Raw genomic sequence first — 18,614 nt, forward strand, 5'->3', positions numbered from 1 at the left:
TTTGACATGCTGTCAGTGTTAGAGTTGCTTTGTAGCTGAATTTTTTTACTTTATTTAAATATATTTTTCAGGGCCAATCCAGCTGTTTCCCTACATTTCTTCATGCTAAGCTAAGCTAATCACCGCTGGTACTAGCTCTATATTTCAGGAATAGGCATGGAAGTGGTATCAATACTTTCCTCGAGTGTTTTCCAAATAGGTTGGCTGATGCTTCAGAACCGATCTGGGACAAACTGCGTTTACATTTCTGGACAATGAAATCTAAAAATCAAAACACTTTTAACTTCAGAAATCTTCATTTACCTGTTAACTGCTTTCATTCAGTGTTACATTATATTGTTTATCGTGGCATATTTATGATTATCTGCTCTTGTTATTTTTATTTCTCATGAAATGAGGATGAACTGTATACTCTGCCATCCTACCCTGTCCAAATAAAGATTTACTCAATCATATATATTTGAATTTGAATTTATGGGAGATAGAAACAGAGAGTCCCAGATACAGAGAGAAAGCAAAAAACAGGGAGTGGGAGATAAAAAAAAAAGAATATCATTACTATTAAGATTTATATACGTACACAAATTATATGAAGCAGTGAGATTTTATTATTTATATTCATATGATTAAAAACATGACGTGACAGATGAAAAAGAGAAGAAAAAAGGGGGGGATGGAAGATAAAGTGGATCGGAGCGTGATGAGAGGAGTATCATCATTTACAATTATGTAAATGTTAATCATAAAAAACGTTGAGTGATGATAGGATGAGGGGCAGTGAACGTGTGTGTGTGTGTGTGTGTGTGTGTGTGTGTGTGTGTGTGTGTGTGTGTGTGTGTGTGTGTGTGTGTGTGTGTGTGTGTGTGTGTGTGTGTGTGTGTGTGTGAGTGAGTGAGTGTCACCTGTCATGTTGCAGTAGACCAGCTGCGGTCTGATTGGCCCGCTGCCGTCCACGTCGATGTAAAAATGTCCCGACGTGTTGCCGTTGTGTTTGTACGCCTCGCAGGACTGTTCGTACACAGCTGGGAGGAAAAATAATGAGATGAGCTCGACATGAATCACATCAACACATCAACACATCGGCTGGCAGACGCACACAGGAGCTGTGAGCGGTGAAGACTACACACTGTGGAGGATTACGGGCGCTGCCTCCATTGAATCACTGTCTCCTAACCAGAGTGAAGACAATCATCTTCAGTTTTATTTCTGCAGCACGCGTCCCGTAAAGAAAAGATGAATCCAACTGGAGAGGACAGCAATGACTGATGGGAGTACGGAGACTCCATAAATAAAACTTTAGACCTTTATCAGCCTGGCCTCTTCCTCTCTGTCTCCAGAAGTCTTTCTCTCTTCTCTCTCTGCCTCACACACACACACACACACACACACACACACACACACACACACACACACACACACACCAGTGCATCCTCTGCAATCACAGAATCAAGCCCTTCCAGTCAAATCCATATCTCAAGGTTCCCACACTCTGCTCACCTGTTTATCGCTCTTCTTCTCCACAGCCAAAGGCTTTTTATAAATGGAATTCCCTCAGTGTGGTTAGAGAAAGGTTTCCACAGAAAAACACCAGCAATAAAAATGAGACCAGAGGTGAATCGTGTGGGAAACTCTCCTCTTTTGGTTTCAAGGATTTCACTCGAGGGAATCGGCACCTCGACTCATCGCTGAGGTTTGATTTATTTATTCAGTATTTGGCAGTTTAGTCACAGCTACAGTCTCACTGACCTTCTTCATATATCTCACGTGCAAACAGGTTTTTTTTATGATACTATAACCACTGGAGAAAAGAAGAGATGTGCAGATATCAAATATAGCTCACAGGAGATGGTCTTAAGGTGAAATTCAGAGCATTAAAATAGCAGCAAACTATTGTTCTATGTGATTATATATAATGGAGTAATGTCCACCTGAGCAGAGAGTGAAGTAGCTCTCCCTCTGTGTGTGTTGATATGCTTTGTTTAAGCTTTGATATGTGCTAATACAGCGATTTCCACTGATAACGGCGTCCCGTTCAGCGGTTATGTAATTAACTTGTTGAGTAATATATTTTCATAGCCAACGGGCATAATGTTCATATCTACAAAAATAGAATCTAGGTTGTAAAGAATTGGAAATATCTCAGATGTGCACAGGCTGAGATGTAAAGAAATAATTGAGAAACACATTTTTCTGTTTGTCTCGGTCCAGACCTTTATATCAGAAGGTAACAAGTGAAACATGTTGCACCCTAAACAATACAATTATTATACGCCCGTCATCCCATCAAACACTGGCAGAACTATGATCAGTTTGTTTGGTCGCCGCCTGTTTGACTGTTTTCTGTGATTCCTGTTTGTTTTTGTTGCATTATGTATGAAGCAGTTGCCTCTTTAAGATTGCCAAACGAATGGACTTTTATAATCTTTGTTTATTGTGGTAATGTGTTTTAATGGCTTTGTTCCACAGAATGTTTCATCTAATTTCATCTTTCTCTGTTTGCTTTGACTCTGAGTTTAAAGTATGCAGGAGGAAAGACAATCTTCATTATTCTGTGACACACTGCCTCATTCCTGCTTTTTAAAGTTGCATCAGTTCCGTCTATCTGTGCATTTCTTCATTCAGGTGGCGGTGGTGGTCATGTGATCATGTTTGACTTACAGCTGTGGCAGGTCGCTCCGCTGTAGCCGCTTCCTGAGCAGTTACAGTGGAAGACGGTCCAGGACTGACTGCAGCGACCGCCATGTTCACAACGACTGGGAGAACACCTGAGAGAGAGAGAGAGAGAGAGAGAGAGAGAGAGAGGGAGAGAGAGGGAGGGAGAGAGATTGAGAGAGAAGAGAGAGGAGAGGGAGAGAGAGAGAGAGATAGAGAGAGAGAGGAGACGGAGGGAGAGAGAGGGAGGGAGAAGAGAGAGAGGGAGAGAGAGAGGGAGGGAGGGAGAGAGAGAAGGATAGAGAAGGAGGGGAAGAGAGTGAAAGAGAGAGGAGATGGAGGGAGAGAGAAGGAGAGATAAAGAGAGAGAGAGAGGGAGGGAGAGAGAGAGAGAAGAGAGAGAGAGAGAAAGAGAGTGAGAGAGAAAGAGAGAGAGAGAGAGAGAGAGAGAGAGAGAGAGAGGGAGGGAGAGAGAGAGAGAGACAGAGGGAGAGAGAGAGAGGGAGAGGGGAGAGGAGAGAGAGGGGAGAGAGAGAGAGATAGAGAAGAGAGGGAGAGAGAGAGAGAGAGAGGAGAGAGAGAGAGAGAGAGAGGAGAGGGAGGGAGAAAGGGAGAGAGTGAAGAGAGGGAGGGAGAGTGAAATAGAGAGGAGAGGGAGGGAGGGAGAGAGAGAAGGATAGAGAAAGAGAGGGAGAGAAAGAGAGAGAAAGAAAGAAAGAAGAAAGAGAGAGAGAGAGGGAGGGAGAAGAAAGGGAGAGAGTGAAATAGAGAGGAGAGGGAGGGAGGGAGGGAGAGAGAGGGAGAGAAAGAGAGAGAAAGAAAGAAGAAGGAGAGGGAGAGAGGGAGGGAGGGAGAAGAGAGGGAGAGAGTGAAATAGAGAGGAGAGGGAGGGAGGGAGAGAGAGGGAGAGAAAGAGAGAGAAAGAAAGTAAGAAAGAGAGAAAGAGAGGGAGGGAGGGAGGGAGAGAGGGAGATAAATTAAGCCAAATGTAAATGTACATTGTATTAGCGTTGTTTATTTGCTTGTTAATGTAACACAACCTTTTGGAAACTGTTCTCTTGGATCTGCTGCCAGATAACAAAGAGGAAGCTGAAACCAAACCACTGCTTTAATCTTTCATGTCACAATGTTATGAATCAGCACTCATATGAGAGCTGGTTCTCCTTCCTCTCACAGCACAGACAGTGAAAACGGCTTCAACTGAACTGCATTTGCACACATGGTTCTCATAGATCCTAATTAAAAGAAACACTTGTCATAAAGCCTGATCACAAAGTTTAATCCGGGCCACTGTGATTTGTGTTGAGCTATAAAACTTCCCCAGTGAGCTGAGAGTTATGCTTTTTTAATTTGAAGGTGCTATAAAAAATATCAGGGAGGGTATCCATCCAGTAAGAAGTTTGATTTGAGCATTTGCATGGTTCATAGAATCGTCTGGATCCTAGAAAACCATAAAGGTAGAAGATTATAGGGAGAAGGAATATACTGTATCAATCAATTTATAGTCAATGTATAGAGCATTTCAATGTTGGCTCTACTAGCAGTGATTTAATCTCTAAAAGCAGATATCTGAATATGAACGTAGTAGCTGTTGGCAGCGGGGTTTTTTGGTATGGGAATCGTTCAGTATTAACCAATCAGGTAAGAGCAGGCTTTAGTTGCATGCAGAGCAAAAGAAAGGCACAATGCATTGACCGAAATGTAATCTGGGAATCCATCGTCTATCTATGATGGTGGTTTAGCTTTTTGATAACTGGCTAGTTATGAAACGATCTGTTTTTCTCTCAACTCCATCCTCGTATCTCAAGTTGCTGACGTACTGTCGACAACAAACGGGTATTTTTTTAATCCGGATATTCTCTCAGAACTCCGAAATATTGGCCATTGACACCAGAGGCTAAAACGTCACCTGACCAACAGCCAACTCGTTCTCAGGTTGGTGATGAATCTTTAAAGAGGAACTCAAAGTGTGTTCAGCGGTCTTCTTCTGAATCGTCTAAAGTGACGTCACTTGAGTCCGAAATCCTTGGCGCTAAAGACTAAAATCTTTGGGTGTGAAGTCGAGTTGCATTGTGGGTAATAAAGGTGCCAGGTTTTGACACGGAAGAAAAATTTGTCATTTTGCTTTATGGATATAAAATTGCGGTGCACTTAATCAAGGTAGCTGGAATAACTTTTTAAGCGTCCACATGAATTTTGCATAACGTTTGCCGTACTGTGGTGATAATGAAAGTATAAATGAGCATTTCAAAACCACTAAAGTCCCTTCACTGTTACAGATAATGTCTTACCTAATCCTTCCTGCTACATCTTTATAAAGAACAGCGATGATTTGGGGGCACTATGCTTTTAAACTCCGCTACCTTTCAAAGAAAAAAACTACTTCATTAAACTAAATGAGCCTCTTATGAAATGCAGCTTTCCTTTTCTTGGGGGGGGGGGGGGGGACCTTTTAGCTAAAAAGCTCTTCAAGGTTATTTAGGAACAGAATGTCAAATAGAACATCTTACATTTTTAATATCGGTTTTGGGAGATTAATCTTTTCTTATGTTGAATGAAAAGATGTCTCCTGCAGAAAATTCATTTGAAACACCTTTCACTCTTCCCCCAGTGAGATCAAAAGATTAATTTCATTACGTTCTCGCTTTAGATGTTTCCTTTCATTTTTTTGTTAAAAGAGGAAGTTTCCCGCTGAATAGAAAATATTCTTTCACTTCTTTTCAGCAGCACATTGAACCCAGCTTCTCTTCTAAAGTGCTGCCACACTGTTTGAAGACGCTCTATGAACACAGCTCCCAGGAGACTTCAGTGAAGCTCTGTGTGCTATTTATAGATAAATATAACCGCTGTATCCATCATGACACCGGTCCTGTGTGGGAAGGAGGCGAGGGACCAAAGGGAGCTGAAGGAAGGTGACAGCAAAAATCAACTATTTGACACCGAAAGTGAAATTGTGACATAAGAAATAGGATTCTGTATTTTGTGTTTTTCTTTCTCTGCGTGTAGATGATGAACAGTTTACTGGATGTGGGAGGTTTAGAAGCTACTGTGACAGTTCAGGAAATGACAAACAATGGGAGGAAAAGCCTTCATATTTATGTTTTGTATTTTTTTGTACAGTTCAACGTGCTCAAAGGTTTTAAGTTGAGCGGTAAGATCAAATGTGTAAATGCGACTCCTATCGTTATTCATGAAAGCCAGTTATTTTTGAAAACTTATGTAGCCGTAAAAAAGAGCAAGCTAACAGCATACAGCTACATTATGAGGATCAACTAAATGCCAACAAGGATCTGATTGTTTGTGCTGACGACCAGAGAAAACAACCTGTTTGTAAAAGAAGTGAGCGTTACTGAAGCTTGAAAATCTCTGCAGGAAAAAAATTAATTGGGACGAAACTTGCACATTTGTTAGCGACGTTGACCGGATAGTCAAACATTTCACCCCACAGTCAAGCAACCTTATGTGATTCATCTTTCTCTCCTTTATTTTTTTCAGGGTGCATGGTTTTCAATTGGCTGTTCCTATTTTTAATATGTGTTTTAATATGTCTCTCTATAAGTATAAGCTGTTGCCAATGATTGCAACCAAATGGCAAGAATTGGTTGCCAATTGTTTCAAAATGGGCAACTGTTACTGTGGAGCCCTGACACACGAAACAAACCGTGTTAGTGACAGTGCATTGTCTTATATCATTTTTTTTCCATCTTCTATTCGTTCATTTGTCCAATAATTCTGGATAACACAACACTCACAGAGTCAATAGTATTTATAGGGACTATTTATTCGGTAGAAAGTAGTTCTGATAAAAAACTGACGAGTTAGTGCTGATTTTTGACACTTTTGACATTTTTTTCAACCCTGATTACCACAAACAAATCCTATTCAAATACAAAAACTACGAACATTAAACTGACGCTTTTTGAACAACACAGCTCAGCTCACAGCTCTGATCTTCTACGTCTCTGGTGAGATACATGAACACACCATGTGACCTCATTCGTCTGAGAAGAAAGACGGACAGACACAGGACTACAGGAGACCATGAGTAACAGTGTTTTTGTTCTTTTTCCCACACTGGTTGCTTTCCATCTGTTGAAAGACCGGCTGGCACCTCCGGGAGGTTTGAGACAAACACACACACAGTTTTACGTCATCGGTGTTTAAGAAGCTTGGCGGTCGGTCTATGTCGTGTTTTTATCCGTCTTTACGAGTGTGTTTACTTATATAAACATATGAAAGTGGTTGACGGTGCCCAAACCCAGGCTGGAATATTTAATAGAAAACAGATGACTGTGCAGAATCTGCAGCCTCCCCTTCTTATTTAGATAAAAGCGCTGACTTAGCAGCCTGTCTGCCTGCTACAGTGGGACTTTTACCTCCATTTATCTCGACACTGCTTTAATCTAAGAGTGCGCTGGAGCCTTGCAGATAAAGCATTTCACTTTAAATTCACATTACCACACAGCAGGGCTTTTTTATATATATATATATATATATATATATATATATATATATATATATATATATATATATAGAGTTTGTGTGAGTGCGGCATGGTTCCTGGGCTGTAATGAGTGCTGACGTACAGGAATCAAACTCAGCATGGCAGCGGTGACATCTGAGCTCTTTCCCACTGTTGAACTGTTTCACAGTTGGTTCAGTCTTTGCTGAAATGAGTCGACTATTGTACTGACAAGAGCAATGACAGAGAAATGGATCCGACAGAGTCTGTGTAAGAACAGCTTATAGGTTGTAAGTTCAAAGAAGAAGTATCTTCAAGTAACAACTAATATGTAATTATAGAAATATTTTATAGTCTCAGATATACATCCCATTGTCACAGTTAGTAACAAGTGTCAATGAGTGACTAAGTAACACTATCATGCAAAATACAATGAACAGAAGTCCGCATGGGTTCAAATCCCACTTTTGGTATGTTTGCTTTTTTTGTGAGAATTATACACACCGCAAATTTTTGATAGTTATTGATACCAGCAAGTGGCAATGACATCACCAGGATGGCCGAGTGGTTAAGGCGTTGGACTTAAGACCCAATGGGCAGATGCCCTCGTGGGTTCGAACCCCACTCCTGGTAATATATTACTGAAGTTTCTTCCTTCACAATAGATCCATATTGCCCAGAAAGTAGACATGATGTCCATAAGTAAATATTGATAACAATGATAACAGACTATAGCCAATAATACAAAACAGAGTGATGAAACCCTGTCAGACATGAACTCATCAGTATCTCTATCGGCCCAAAAAGGATTTCCTTAGATGATTAAAACAAAGTATATTAAAGATATTTAGAATTTTTGATGGCTGACTTTAGAGCAATTTAAATGATTTATGGGACAGTGGCAAGAAATTGAAGAAGGTCTGGAGACTTGTAGACCAGCTGTTATAACAACACAGAATAAACAAAAGCGATCTGTATCTGCCAGTATGGATCATCAATGATGAGCAAAATGGATATGGTGGCAAAAAAGCATGATCAAGGATTTCTACAAGTTATATTTACTGCCTTTTTTCTTCTGTGCTGATTTGATCCTTGACTCAAATCTGTGAACCCTGAGTTTTATGAACAGTTTCACCTCTAAACAAAACGATATGAGAAAGCTATGTTCAGGGTTCCTCAGACCACACGTAACTCCAAACGCCCACAAAGATCTACTATCTACTAACAGCAGAAGTCATAATCTTGGAGTAGTCATTGGAAAAAGCCTGTTTATACTAAACGTCTAAATCTCCATCCATGTAAATAGCAACATCTAGTCCTCAGGGAAGTCCTCCAGCAACTTGTCAAGCTGGGCTGACATGATGGTTAAAGACTGCAACAGAAGAACTGCTGCTGCCTCTTCGTTCAATTCAAACGAACACTGACTGTTACTTTGAATTGCTTGGTCTTGTGTGTCAAAGTGACTCACTTTTCACCTCCATGTCTTCCTCTCACTCTAAAGCTTTTGACAGCCTTCACACTACTGACAGCGTTACTGTGTTTGTGCGAATATTGACTTCCACAGTCATTATTTGCACAACCGGGAGAGGTCACATGTCGGGAAAATGTAGGCATGGGTTGTGTTTGAACAGATGAGCAATGATATCACCAGGATGGCTGTTGCTGTTTGGACCATGTAAAGGGCCTTTGAGAACCTTTTAAAGCTCTAGACAAATAACATGTATTTTTATTACTAATAAATGCAATCAGGTAGTTGTTTTTCTGCTATTTTTAAAGGAAACATGAGGAGAACTGGGGTTTTTTTGTCTGGTTGACGAGGTTGTTGTTACCCTCTTTCACCCGGTTGTTCACCTCTAACAGGAAACAGACTTTTTGATCATGCTGCTTGCAACGTGAACACGGGTCAGATCAAAAGTAAATTAGATCTGACTGTTGATTCAGTTCAAGCCCTGCTACAGGACTGATGGGTCAAGTCTATTAAATGCATGGCTGCTTCTGTGTTGTACTCGTTGAATGGGGTTGCACTGCTATTGAGCCTGGACACAGACACACAAACACAGATGTAACACGCTGCTCTGAGGAAGCCAAGTCAGTAACTCCATTTTCCTTCTGACTTTATATTATTAACAGAGTTATGATGTGGGATCTTGCAGTGGGAGCCACGTTTCTTTGTCTTGTTCTGTTCCAGTGAGCAGTTCCAGTACATAGCAAAAAGGCAGCTGGAGTCATAATAAAACCAGAATGATAGAAAGTTTTGACATTAACAGAGAATGGGAAGCAATAAATTGGAAGTTTGCTGCTTTAACGCGGCAGATATCATCGAGGTGCTATTTGAAAGAGGCTCGATCAAAGCTGATAAATCTAACAAAAGGCAGATACACAAGTGAGAATAACACTTATTATTTAAGTGTCAAACAGATCATAGAAAACAATTTGGTGATTCTTTGTTGAGAAATTGTGATTTGTCAGATATCAGGAGGAATTAAACAAACAGGGCTGTCAGTGATTATTTCACACCTCAGGTCTCCACTGAACAATAATTCTCCGTTCTTTAATGGAAATACTGTTTGTGCGAGAGGACGCTTATGATTGTTTGTGTGCATTTGTTTCTAATTTTCCTCAATCTAACACTCACAACTCATCGCTTCACCTCACAAACAAATGACTCTGCCAAGAAGTCGAAGAAAAGCAGAAATTACATTTTACTTCTGCAACAGTTGAGTCTCAAAAAGACAGAGTCTGACTACAGATATTGGACTGTTTGTTTGAAGCCACGCAAAAACCTCACAGAAAACTTATGCATAATGATCCCGTCCATTCATATGTCATTTTATTCTGTTATACATTGTGTCGAACGGGACCAGGATGGCCGAGTGGTTAAGGCGTTGGACTTAAGATCCAATGGGCATGAGCCCTCGTGGGTTCGAACCCCACTCCTGGTATATGTTAAGTATTATTGGATTTGATGACTCAACTGACAGTTACTTTGGATGAAAGTTTGGGTTAATATTCTGATGGTAGTTATATTCAAATTAACACACAGTCTGTGTTGTTATACTGACATGCAAGGAATGCTGAAGACAAAAGGTTCACCAAGTGATTTAGGCATTGCCCTCAAAATCCTTGTTGGTACAAATCCCTGTCCTGGTAGGTGATCCATTTACAACAAGCACACATCATCTATACCTGTTCTGACCATGAAATAGGACAGAAAAAAGCATTCAAAGCCGATAAGGAATATCATTACTCCAACTAAGGTTACATTAGTTTGGGTTTAGAAAAATATCTCATTTTTGTAGAGGATATTTGGATTTGTAAAAATCTGATGGCCATTTAAAACCTTTTATTCACCTGATTTATGGTCTCTTTTCAAAAGTTTCGCAGTCATCTTACAGTGTTTTCTTCAGCTGCACAACACTTACTTTGGTTATAAATATGATACAGTAGATTATAAAGTAAAGGCTTCTGGACTAATTTACATTTTTAGAATGATTACAGAGAGATGTGCTTGTTGGTTTAAAACTCATGTATAACGAGCCCGGCCATTCATATTTTATTTTATTCTGTTATACATTGTGTCAAATGTGACCAGGATGGCCGAGTGGTTAAGGCGTTGGACTTAAGATCCAATGGGCATGAGCCCTCGTGGGTTCGAACCCCACTCCTGGTATATGTTAAGTATTAATGGATTTGTGGACAGTTACTTTGGACTGTCCACAAAGGAAGTTTGGGTCAATATGTTAAGTGTTAATGGATTTGACAACACACAGTATTGTTATACTGACATGCGAGCAATGCTGAAGTCCAAAGGGTCACCCAGTGATTTAGGTGTTGCCCTTAAAATCTGTACAAATCCCTGTCATCTTACAGTGTTTTCTTCAGCTCCTGGTAAGTGATTTTTAGGTGATACATACACAACAGGCCCGGCCATTCATATTTTATTTCATTCTGTTATACAACATGTCAAATGTGACCAGGATGGCCGAGTGGTTAAGGCGTTGGACTTAAGATCCAATGGGCATGAGCCCTCGTGGGTTCGAACCCCACTCCTGGTAATTTATGACTAATCCTTTGTCATAATACCGGTACATATTTGACAGTTTATACTTGTCTGTTGCGGTTAACAGCTCAAGGAATGTTTGATTTGAAACCTGTCTGCTCAACTTTGGAATATAGTGATGGACGTACCTGCATTAGGGTCTAAGTAATTCAATGGTTCAATGGTGCACCACTGAGAAAGGCTTCTGTGGTTCTGACCTGTCGATGATGCCACACATGTCGATCTGCAGCTGGCTGTAATTTCCCATCAGCCTTTGCTGCACCATAATCAGGTCCACTGGCTGGTTCTCCATGCTGAGGAGACGCATGCAGCCCTGAAAGATGCTGAAGGGATTCTTACAGTCCTGACCGTCTTCTTCAGCAGGACAACCTGGACAGGAAAGCAAAAGGAGACAGTGAGGAGACAAGTGGAATGATTAAAGTGAGGTAAGACTAAAAACACACTTATTTACTGTAGGGGTAATGTACAATGTTCTATAGGAGTTAAGTCACACAAGCCTTTATCATATGAATATAGTTATTTTTGTTTCTTAGTCGTCCATTTAATGTGGAAACAGAGTCAGTGTAAATGTGTACATTTGTTTGTGTGTGTGATGATAAAAAGCCTAAGGCAGTTAGAGAACATGCCTGGACTGTAATAGGGCTGAGCAAAGAAGGGACAAAAGAGATGAGATTTAAGAAAAGGTGGCAGCGAGGAAGCCAGTGGTGAAAGAAAGAGAAGGATAAGGAAAGATAAAGACTGGAGGGAAGGAAGAGAGGAGAGAAAACAGGGAGATAAAGAGGAGGGAGAAAGGAAGCGTGATAAGAGGAAATGAGAAGAGGAAAAAAGGGGAAAAGCCTTACAACTTTCATTATAAAAGAGCCTCGAGCTAAATAGAGCTCAGAGCAAACAGCAGCTGTTCTGTACAGTATAAAGAAATGTCGTAGTGAGTCAGTTTAGATGATTCCTGTATTTGCTGCAACTGTAGTTTTCATTATAAAGGTGTTGTCAGAAAAGGTTGCAGCTTGTATGCATATGAAAACACAGAGCTTTAACTGAATTCGCTGAAAAGGTAATGCAAAACTACGAATATAAAAGTCAGGGGGGTTGCATTGACTGAAAGTCTGGATCTTGACATCAAAAGGAAAAGAAAGGCAGCAATAGAATAATTCATAAATGAGGGATATTAAATAAATCACTTCGGTAAAATGCCTCAAAATGTGAAAAACTTAATTTGAAATACAGCTTAACGACCACAGACATGTTGCTGAACTAGAACATTATGTGTAGCAAAGCCTCTTCAACACTATTATTATGCTCTACACAGATTTACTACTGTTTGAGTTTCCAATGAATACTAATTGAAAGTATCGTTGATGCATGTCCAGTATGATGATGTAACAGATGGTGAACTGCAGCAGCTAAGTGATTGACAGCTCCTGCAGATTAATAATAGAGATGATTTGTTTCACTCTTACCACCAAAGAAGAGTTGACTTCCTGCGGTGACGGAGTAGCTGGCGTGAGCGACGCCTCCTTCCTCTTTATCCACAGCGATGGTCAGACGACCTCGTCTGGAGGTCAGCTCCACCGAATGCCACTGACCGTCATTCAGAGCGGAACCTGGGAGAACATTTAATGATAATAATGTTAATAAATGTTAAGTTATACATTTAAGGTATTCGTAACAAGAGCTAAGAAGCTAGAAATAAATATTATAGGCTGTTAGACTGACCTGCACTGAGCTCCAGCAGCGCCCTGCCGGCTTTATGGATCTGTATCCGGAGTCTGGCCTCGCTCAGGTACAGCCAGACCACGCCCCCTTCCTGAGGCAGGTCAAAGGTGAGCAGAAGCCCCGCCTTGTTCCACGTCCTGAACTCAAACCCAACGGACAAACCCCCAGACGAGGACGCAGTCGCCCCGGCAACTGGAGGAAGCTCTGGGGGCCGGGGAACGTCACGGCGACGGAAACCGACTCAGCACAAGAAAAGGTCACATTGCCCTGAGAGAGAAACATGCAACGTGGAGAGAGAGAGAGAGAGAGAGAGGAGGAGACAGAAAAAAATGATTACAAGACAGATTAACCAACATTAAACATGAATATGAATCAGCTGCAGAGGGCGTGCCGATGCGACCTTGAGCCACAATGATCTCATCAGCGAGTCTCCTTGGGAATAAAAGCCATGATTGCAAACGGAAGAAAATGCCAATGTCACCCAAGAGGTGTGGAAGGAGGTGGGTATGAATGTGAACAGTGCTATATAGACTTTTCCGTTGCGGCCCATTGTTCTGAGTAGTGGTAATGACACCAGGTCCATTGCAAAGGCTGCAGCAGTTATATATTACAGTCCCAGCTCTCTGCCGGGAATATCAGCCTGCTATCTTTATAATGCTCCGGAAACACAGATGACATCTAAAAGCCCTTTGTGGAGCTGTTAAAGTGATACATGGTCGTACGTGGTGGAGGATGCAGCACCACTGCAAAATATAAAGTAAAAAGTGAGCAAATAAAATCCCCCAAAGGCCCGTCACTAACACACCGTGCACCCCAAAATCCCCCTCACACGCTTACACACACATACATCATTTAAAACTCTACTTCATTTTGTTATCATACCTTTAAGAACGGCCAAAATTGGTCTCTATATTACATTTTTTTTTTTTACAACTAATAGCCCCTATTAGATCTGCAGCTATGCATGTGAATTTCTGAACCTTTTTTTTTATTTAATATTCCGGTCCTTTACTGTAACGACAGAGCGTTTATTAGAAACGGTTCTGCTCTGCTCTCCTCTTAACTCGATCCACTTATCGTCATTGTAGAAACATCTAAAAGTCCTAATGAAAAAGAGCAGGGAGCTTTACTGAACGTCTACCCATCGCCTCCTCCCCCTCTGTCCTCTCATCACTCACTGTCCTCTTTAAGCGCTCGTCAGCTTCACTAATCAGCTACCAGCTAATTAGCCACATGAACCTGCATGTAGACACACACACAACCTCATCTATAATGCATGTGAGGGATGGGCTCAGGGCGATCGTAGCTTGTGTCTTCATGGCAGCACCTCTTGTAATGAGGGAGTCACAAAACAACACCGAGCAGAATCTTTTATCCCTTCGTAGAGGGACAAATTTAGCCTGCAGATTTTATTTTAGGTGGCGCAGCTCCAGCTATTGATGCTGTATTCTCTCTCGGAAATAAAAGCCGAGAGTTTGAAGAGCTGAACATCAACGCCCTTGCTTTGCTTTCCCCCAGATGATCGACGTGATCCGTCATCATCACATTGGAGGGAATAAAAAAACTTTGTGGTGCCACAAAATAATTGGAAGCTTGTATTTCCCATGGATCTTCCTTTTTAAGATAGTTGCTTATCTTTCAGCTGATCAAAACCGTTATATATATGAAGTTAATGAGTATGCGCAGTGTTGATTATTTGGCCATTTAGGCTCTGACCTATTCTACCCCAACAAGCGTATAAACAAAGTGAAACATTGGCTAGTGATGGTTGACTTTCATCATGTAGAAAAGTTCAAATAAGAACATTTCAAGAAGCTGGATGATGGTAAAATGTTCTCACCATCACGGTAACTTGTTGGTCTTTGTGTTTAGCTAACTCTATCAGGTTGAGGCCGTTGTACAGCAGGTTTTCCAGGCAGCCGTGAAAGTTCCTCTCGGAGACGAGGCCCTGGACCGCCCCTACACTCAGCTGTATGGGGACAAAAATGAACAATGAATGCAAATATAATATGTTTATGTAGTAGTGTTTTTGTGTCAGAGCGTTTTCCCCCACACACCTGCTCGATGTCCCAGCTGTTGAACTCTGCGGGGATTTGAATCCTCTGCATGTGTTTGTCCACAGTGAGGTTGAGGTGAGAGCTGCGCCGCTCCAATGCTAAATGGTGCCAATGCTGATCGTCCAACAGGCTGCCGAGGGAAGCCAGCCGCCGGGGTTCAGAGGAAGGAGTACCTGGAAGGAGAAGAAGAGGAGGAGGATAAGAAGGGTGGGTGGTGTATGGGAGGTAAGATGAGGGATGAAGGAGGAGGAGCAGGTGAAAAATGAGCGTGAGGAGGAAGAGGGACGTGACAAAGACAGGACGGTAAAGGACGTTGAGGTGTTGAAGGCGATATAGGAAAGAAAAGGGAGGAAAATAGAGGGCATACAGGAGGAGGAGAAGAAGAAGGAGAGGAAACAAGGATGAAGACGAAGATCAGGAGAAAGACAGGTGATAAGAGAATGAGGGGAGGAGTAAAGTAGAAAGGGAGGATGAAGGCGAGGAGGAGGGAAGGCGTCGGGCAAAAGGAGGAGGATGAAGGTGAGAGTGAAAGGAAGGGATCAGATGATGAGATGGCAAAAAAAGGATGGGAAGGCGGGAGAGAATAAAGCAGGCAGACACAAAGAAGACTAATCACATACTGAGAAAGGTTTTTAATCAACACATCGCCGCTGTTTGATTTTCAAAGTCTGAACATTAAAAAAGAACCGTATGCATTAAAGGAGACAAGAAAGAATGAAACTTTTGGATTGGTTTTATTCCAAGTTATTTGACTTGTGAGTGTGTTTTTTTTTCCAGTGTTATCAAGCCTGTTATTCTGGTTATTTAATAAGCAAAGCAGGTTTGCTTCCGTTGAGTATAAAAGCAGCTAATCTATTTTCCTTTTTTAGTCCTGTTGTTTTCTCCTTTTCTATCTTTAGTTATCCGATCTGTTGTTTGTTGTCTTCTCATTATCTGACCTGCTTCTTTCCAACAGTGTGACCCGGTGTCATGGGGAAACGAAAGCCTCATGACAGCTACAACACACCAGCCTCCATATTGTGTCTAAATATTTCCCTTTTTCCTCGCTATCCCGCGGAGAGGATCACAGCGAGGTCACCCTCTCTCATCTCATTAGGGACTACAGGATATCTGCATACTGACGCCAAATATGTGATAATGGCTAAAAAAAAGTGCAGAGGAAACACAGCGAGACATCATTAATGATTGATGAGCGTTCAGCGGGTCCAAATAAGTGGATTGTTCACAATAAAGTACTGGAGGAGAAACTTTTGTGGTTTCTGCTGAGAGAGAGAGCTGAAAACAGTCAGCTATTAAAAATGTATTAGATATTCTTTAGGGAGAGACGACTCCAACTTCAAAGAGAGAGACAGAGACAGTTTGCAGATGATGGACAAATGTATTTCTGATCATGCAGACTATTATGGGAGAGGGTTTATTTGTCTGAGAAAAACAACTTCACCCAGAGAGAGAAAGTTAGGATGCAGAAGTCACAATACAGGGACACTTATAGTGAGGAGTTACTCATCATTACTCATCATTCTGAACGAATGGAGAGAGAGATCAATATCAGAGAGTTACAAACAAATCAGATGTATTAAATGGGAATGATTAATGGAACAATTATTATGTTGTCGGCTGTAGAGAAGAGAGGATCTTATGATTCAGGGTTTGATTACTGTGTGAATGACTGGAAAGAGAAAACAGGAATCAACGTGAGAGATCAGAGGCCAAACGAATGGAATATCACTCTACTGATATTCATATTTATATAGAACTATTTCTCTCTTCTTTCGCAGTGAAGATTAAAGGGCTTTGTGAATGTCAAACCTTTCCGTCATCGCTGACCTTTGTTACAGTAGATATTAATGTGCTAATGAGTTTGTTAGTTCAATTCTGCACCAAATAGCAGAAGAAAGAAAAAGAAAAGCTAGAAGTTTAAAGGGCTGATAAAAAGCTGCATTCCTTATCTGGCTATCTTCCATGTTTCAGATTCAACTCAACATGTCTTCAGGTCAATAAACTTTGTATTTCTTTCTGCTTCTCCGCACGTAATAACAATCACTTTATCGCCCTTTTTTGCATTTCAAATCTCGCTTGTTTACTTACTTTTAGAACTTCACATTCTTCAGATCAATCCTTTCAAAATTTGGTGGAGTTATAAAATGGCATGCATCGATAGTCGTTACCATGACAGACACTTAGTATTATTATTGTCTAGAATAGCATTTTTAATTGTAAAATATAACCACTTTGCTCTAATGAGCTGTCATTGTTGTCTCTGTTGTGAAAATGTCATTTATTATGTGTTAGACACAAGTGCCAGTTGCACCATAAATTTGATGGTGCCGTTTAATTAATTATTATTTTGTAATAAAATGGGCCAATTCACAAAGTCACATACCAGGCTTCATCTCACAATGAGCTTTGTTTATTGCTACATTCAAGTCTAATCAGGGAACCATGGGAAGCATTGTGATAATAACGTGACTTGCTGTCTCTCAACATTCCTGGACAATGCATGAATGTATATAAGGTGGAGAATACAGTACGCGACAACTTGAACAGCGGCATGTTTCTTTCAGAGAATGTCGCAAGCTATTGCTAGCATTAATGCTTTTATTATCATTATAATTCTAATATATATATTTCCATAATTATTCTGCTTACTACACTCATTATATGAATCATTTATACCATATGCGTTAACTGCGTTGTAATTCAATTATGTACACTATATTCTATACTCTACACTGTATTTCACTTCTGTCCATCCTGTGAAAGGGTCCCTCCCCTGTTGCTCTCCCTAAGGTTTCGTCCTTTTTTCTCCCGTTTGTGGGGGAGTTTGTTCTGTTCTGATGAAGGGGTCCTGCAACAGAGTATGTTGTATGCTGTACACATTGTAAAGCCCTCTGAGGCAAATATGTGATTTGTAATTTTGGGCTATACAAATAAATTGAATTGAATTAAAGCAAAATGACATCGCTCCCATGCATTGCTACAATAAGAGAAGAGAAAAGAGTATCAATGCACGCTTTCAGTTACACTTTTCAGATATAAGCTCTGTTTGACCGTGAATACACTTTAGTTTGAACTGTGTACACATGAGAAAGAGAGCAAACTGTTGGCAGAGCTGTTAGGTGGCTAACAGAGACAGGTTGTATTGCTTTATACAGACAGGTGGCAGGCAAGCAAACACGTTCAGAAAAAGCTCTGGAGAAAATCTAAAAACTACCTCACAGTGTGTGCTGAAGACTGTATATCACTTCATCATTCTCCACATGCCCTCGAGACAGAATCACCTCATTGCAGTCTCGTCTGCTATTCTGTTACTGCCGCTCAAAATCTGATTATGGAGACAGACACACTGACGGCTCTTATCAGACAACAGGCTGGTATAATCGCTTCAGCAATTGACGCTCGTAAAGCACAATGCCTGTCACATATTCAGCCCAAATCAGAAGCTCTGAGTAGAGAGTCGATTCTTCATGTGACAAACTAGAAGCAAGATGAATAAGAACATTATGACAGTCTAATTTGCAGCAGTTACAGTATCTTTTTCTGTGTAAAAACATAAAAGAAATGATCGTGCAGAATCATTATGTGCTTCAGAAAAGTAACTGAAAGTAGAGATTTTGACTTGGATAATGTAAACTAGTGTTTCATACAAGTGTTAATACAACTGTACTGT

General features: G+C 40.8%; 1 protein-coding gene and 4 non-coding genes across 5 annotated transcripts in view; 4 read left to right on the top strand and 1 right to left on the bottom strand.

Moving 5' to 3' along the window:
* The window catches only part of LOC129117100 (contactin-associated protein-like 4), a 97,182-nt gene that overhangs the window by 31,883 nt on the left and 46,685 nt on the right, over positions 1 to 18,614 (bottom strand). Inside the window, 8 exon segments of the mRNA XM_054627649.1 lie at positions 903 to 1,022; positions 2,659 to 2,765; positions 11,372 to 11,543; positions 12,632 to 12,775; positions 12,888 to 13,073; positions 13,076 to 13,154; positions 14,728 to 14,856; positions 14,945 to 15,117. Of these exon segments, the coding sequence (XP_054483624.1) occupies positions 903 to 1,022; positions 2,659 to 2,765; positions 11,372 to 11,543; positions 12,632 to 12,775; positions 12,888 to 13,073; positions 13,076 to 13,154; positions 14,728 to 14,856; positions 14,945 to 15,117 (1,110 nt within the window).
* On the top strand, positions 7,665 to 7,747 carry trnal-uaa (transfer RNA leucine (anticodon UAA)). Its single transcript has one exon. It is a non-coding gene; the product is annotated as a tRNA-Leu (tRNA).
* trnal-uaa (transfer RNA leucine (anticodon UAA)) lies at positions 9,974 to 10,056 on the top strand. The gene has a single exon. It is a non-coding gene; the product is annotated as a tRNA-Leu (tRNA).
* trnal-uaa (transfer RNA leucine (anticodon UAA)) lies at positions 10,702 to 10,784 on the top strand. Its single transcript has one exon. It is a non-coding gene; the product is annotated as a tRNA-Leu (tRNA).
* trnal-uaa (transfer RNA leucine (anticodon UAA)) lies at positions 11,087 to 11,169 on the top strand. The gene has a single exon. It is a non-coding gene; the product is annotated as a tRNA-Leu (tRNA).

The sequence above is a fragment of the Anoplopoma fimbria genome, chromosome 3 (genome assembly GCF_027596085.1).
Source record: "Anoplopoma fimbria isolate UVic2021 breed Golden Eagle Sablefish chromosome 3, Afim_UVic_2022, whole genome shotgun sequence".
NCBI classification, from domain to species: Eukaryota; Metazoa; Chordata; class Actinopteri; order Perciformes; family Anoplopomatidae; genus Anoplopoma; species Anoplopoma fimbria.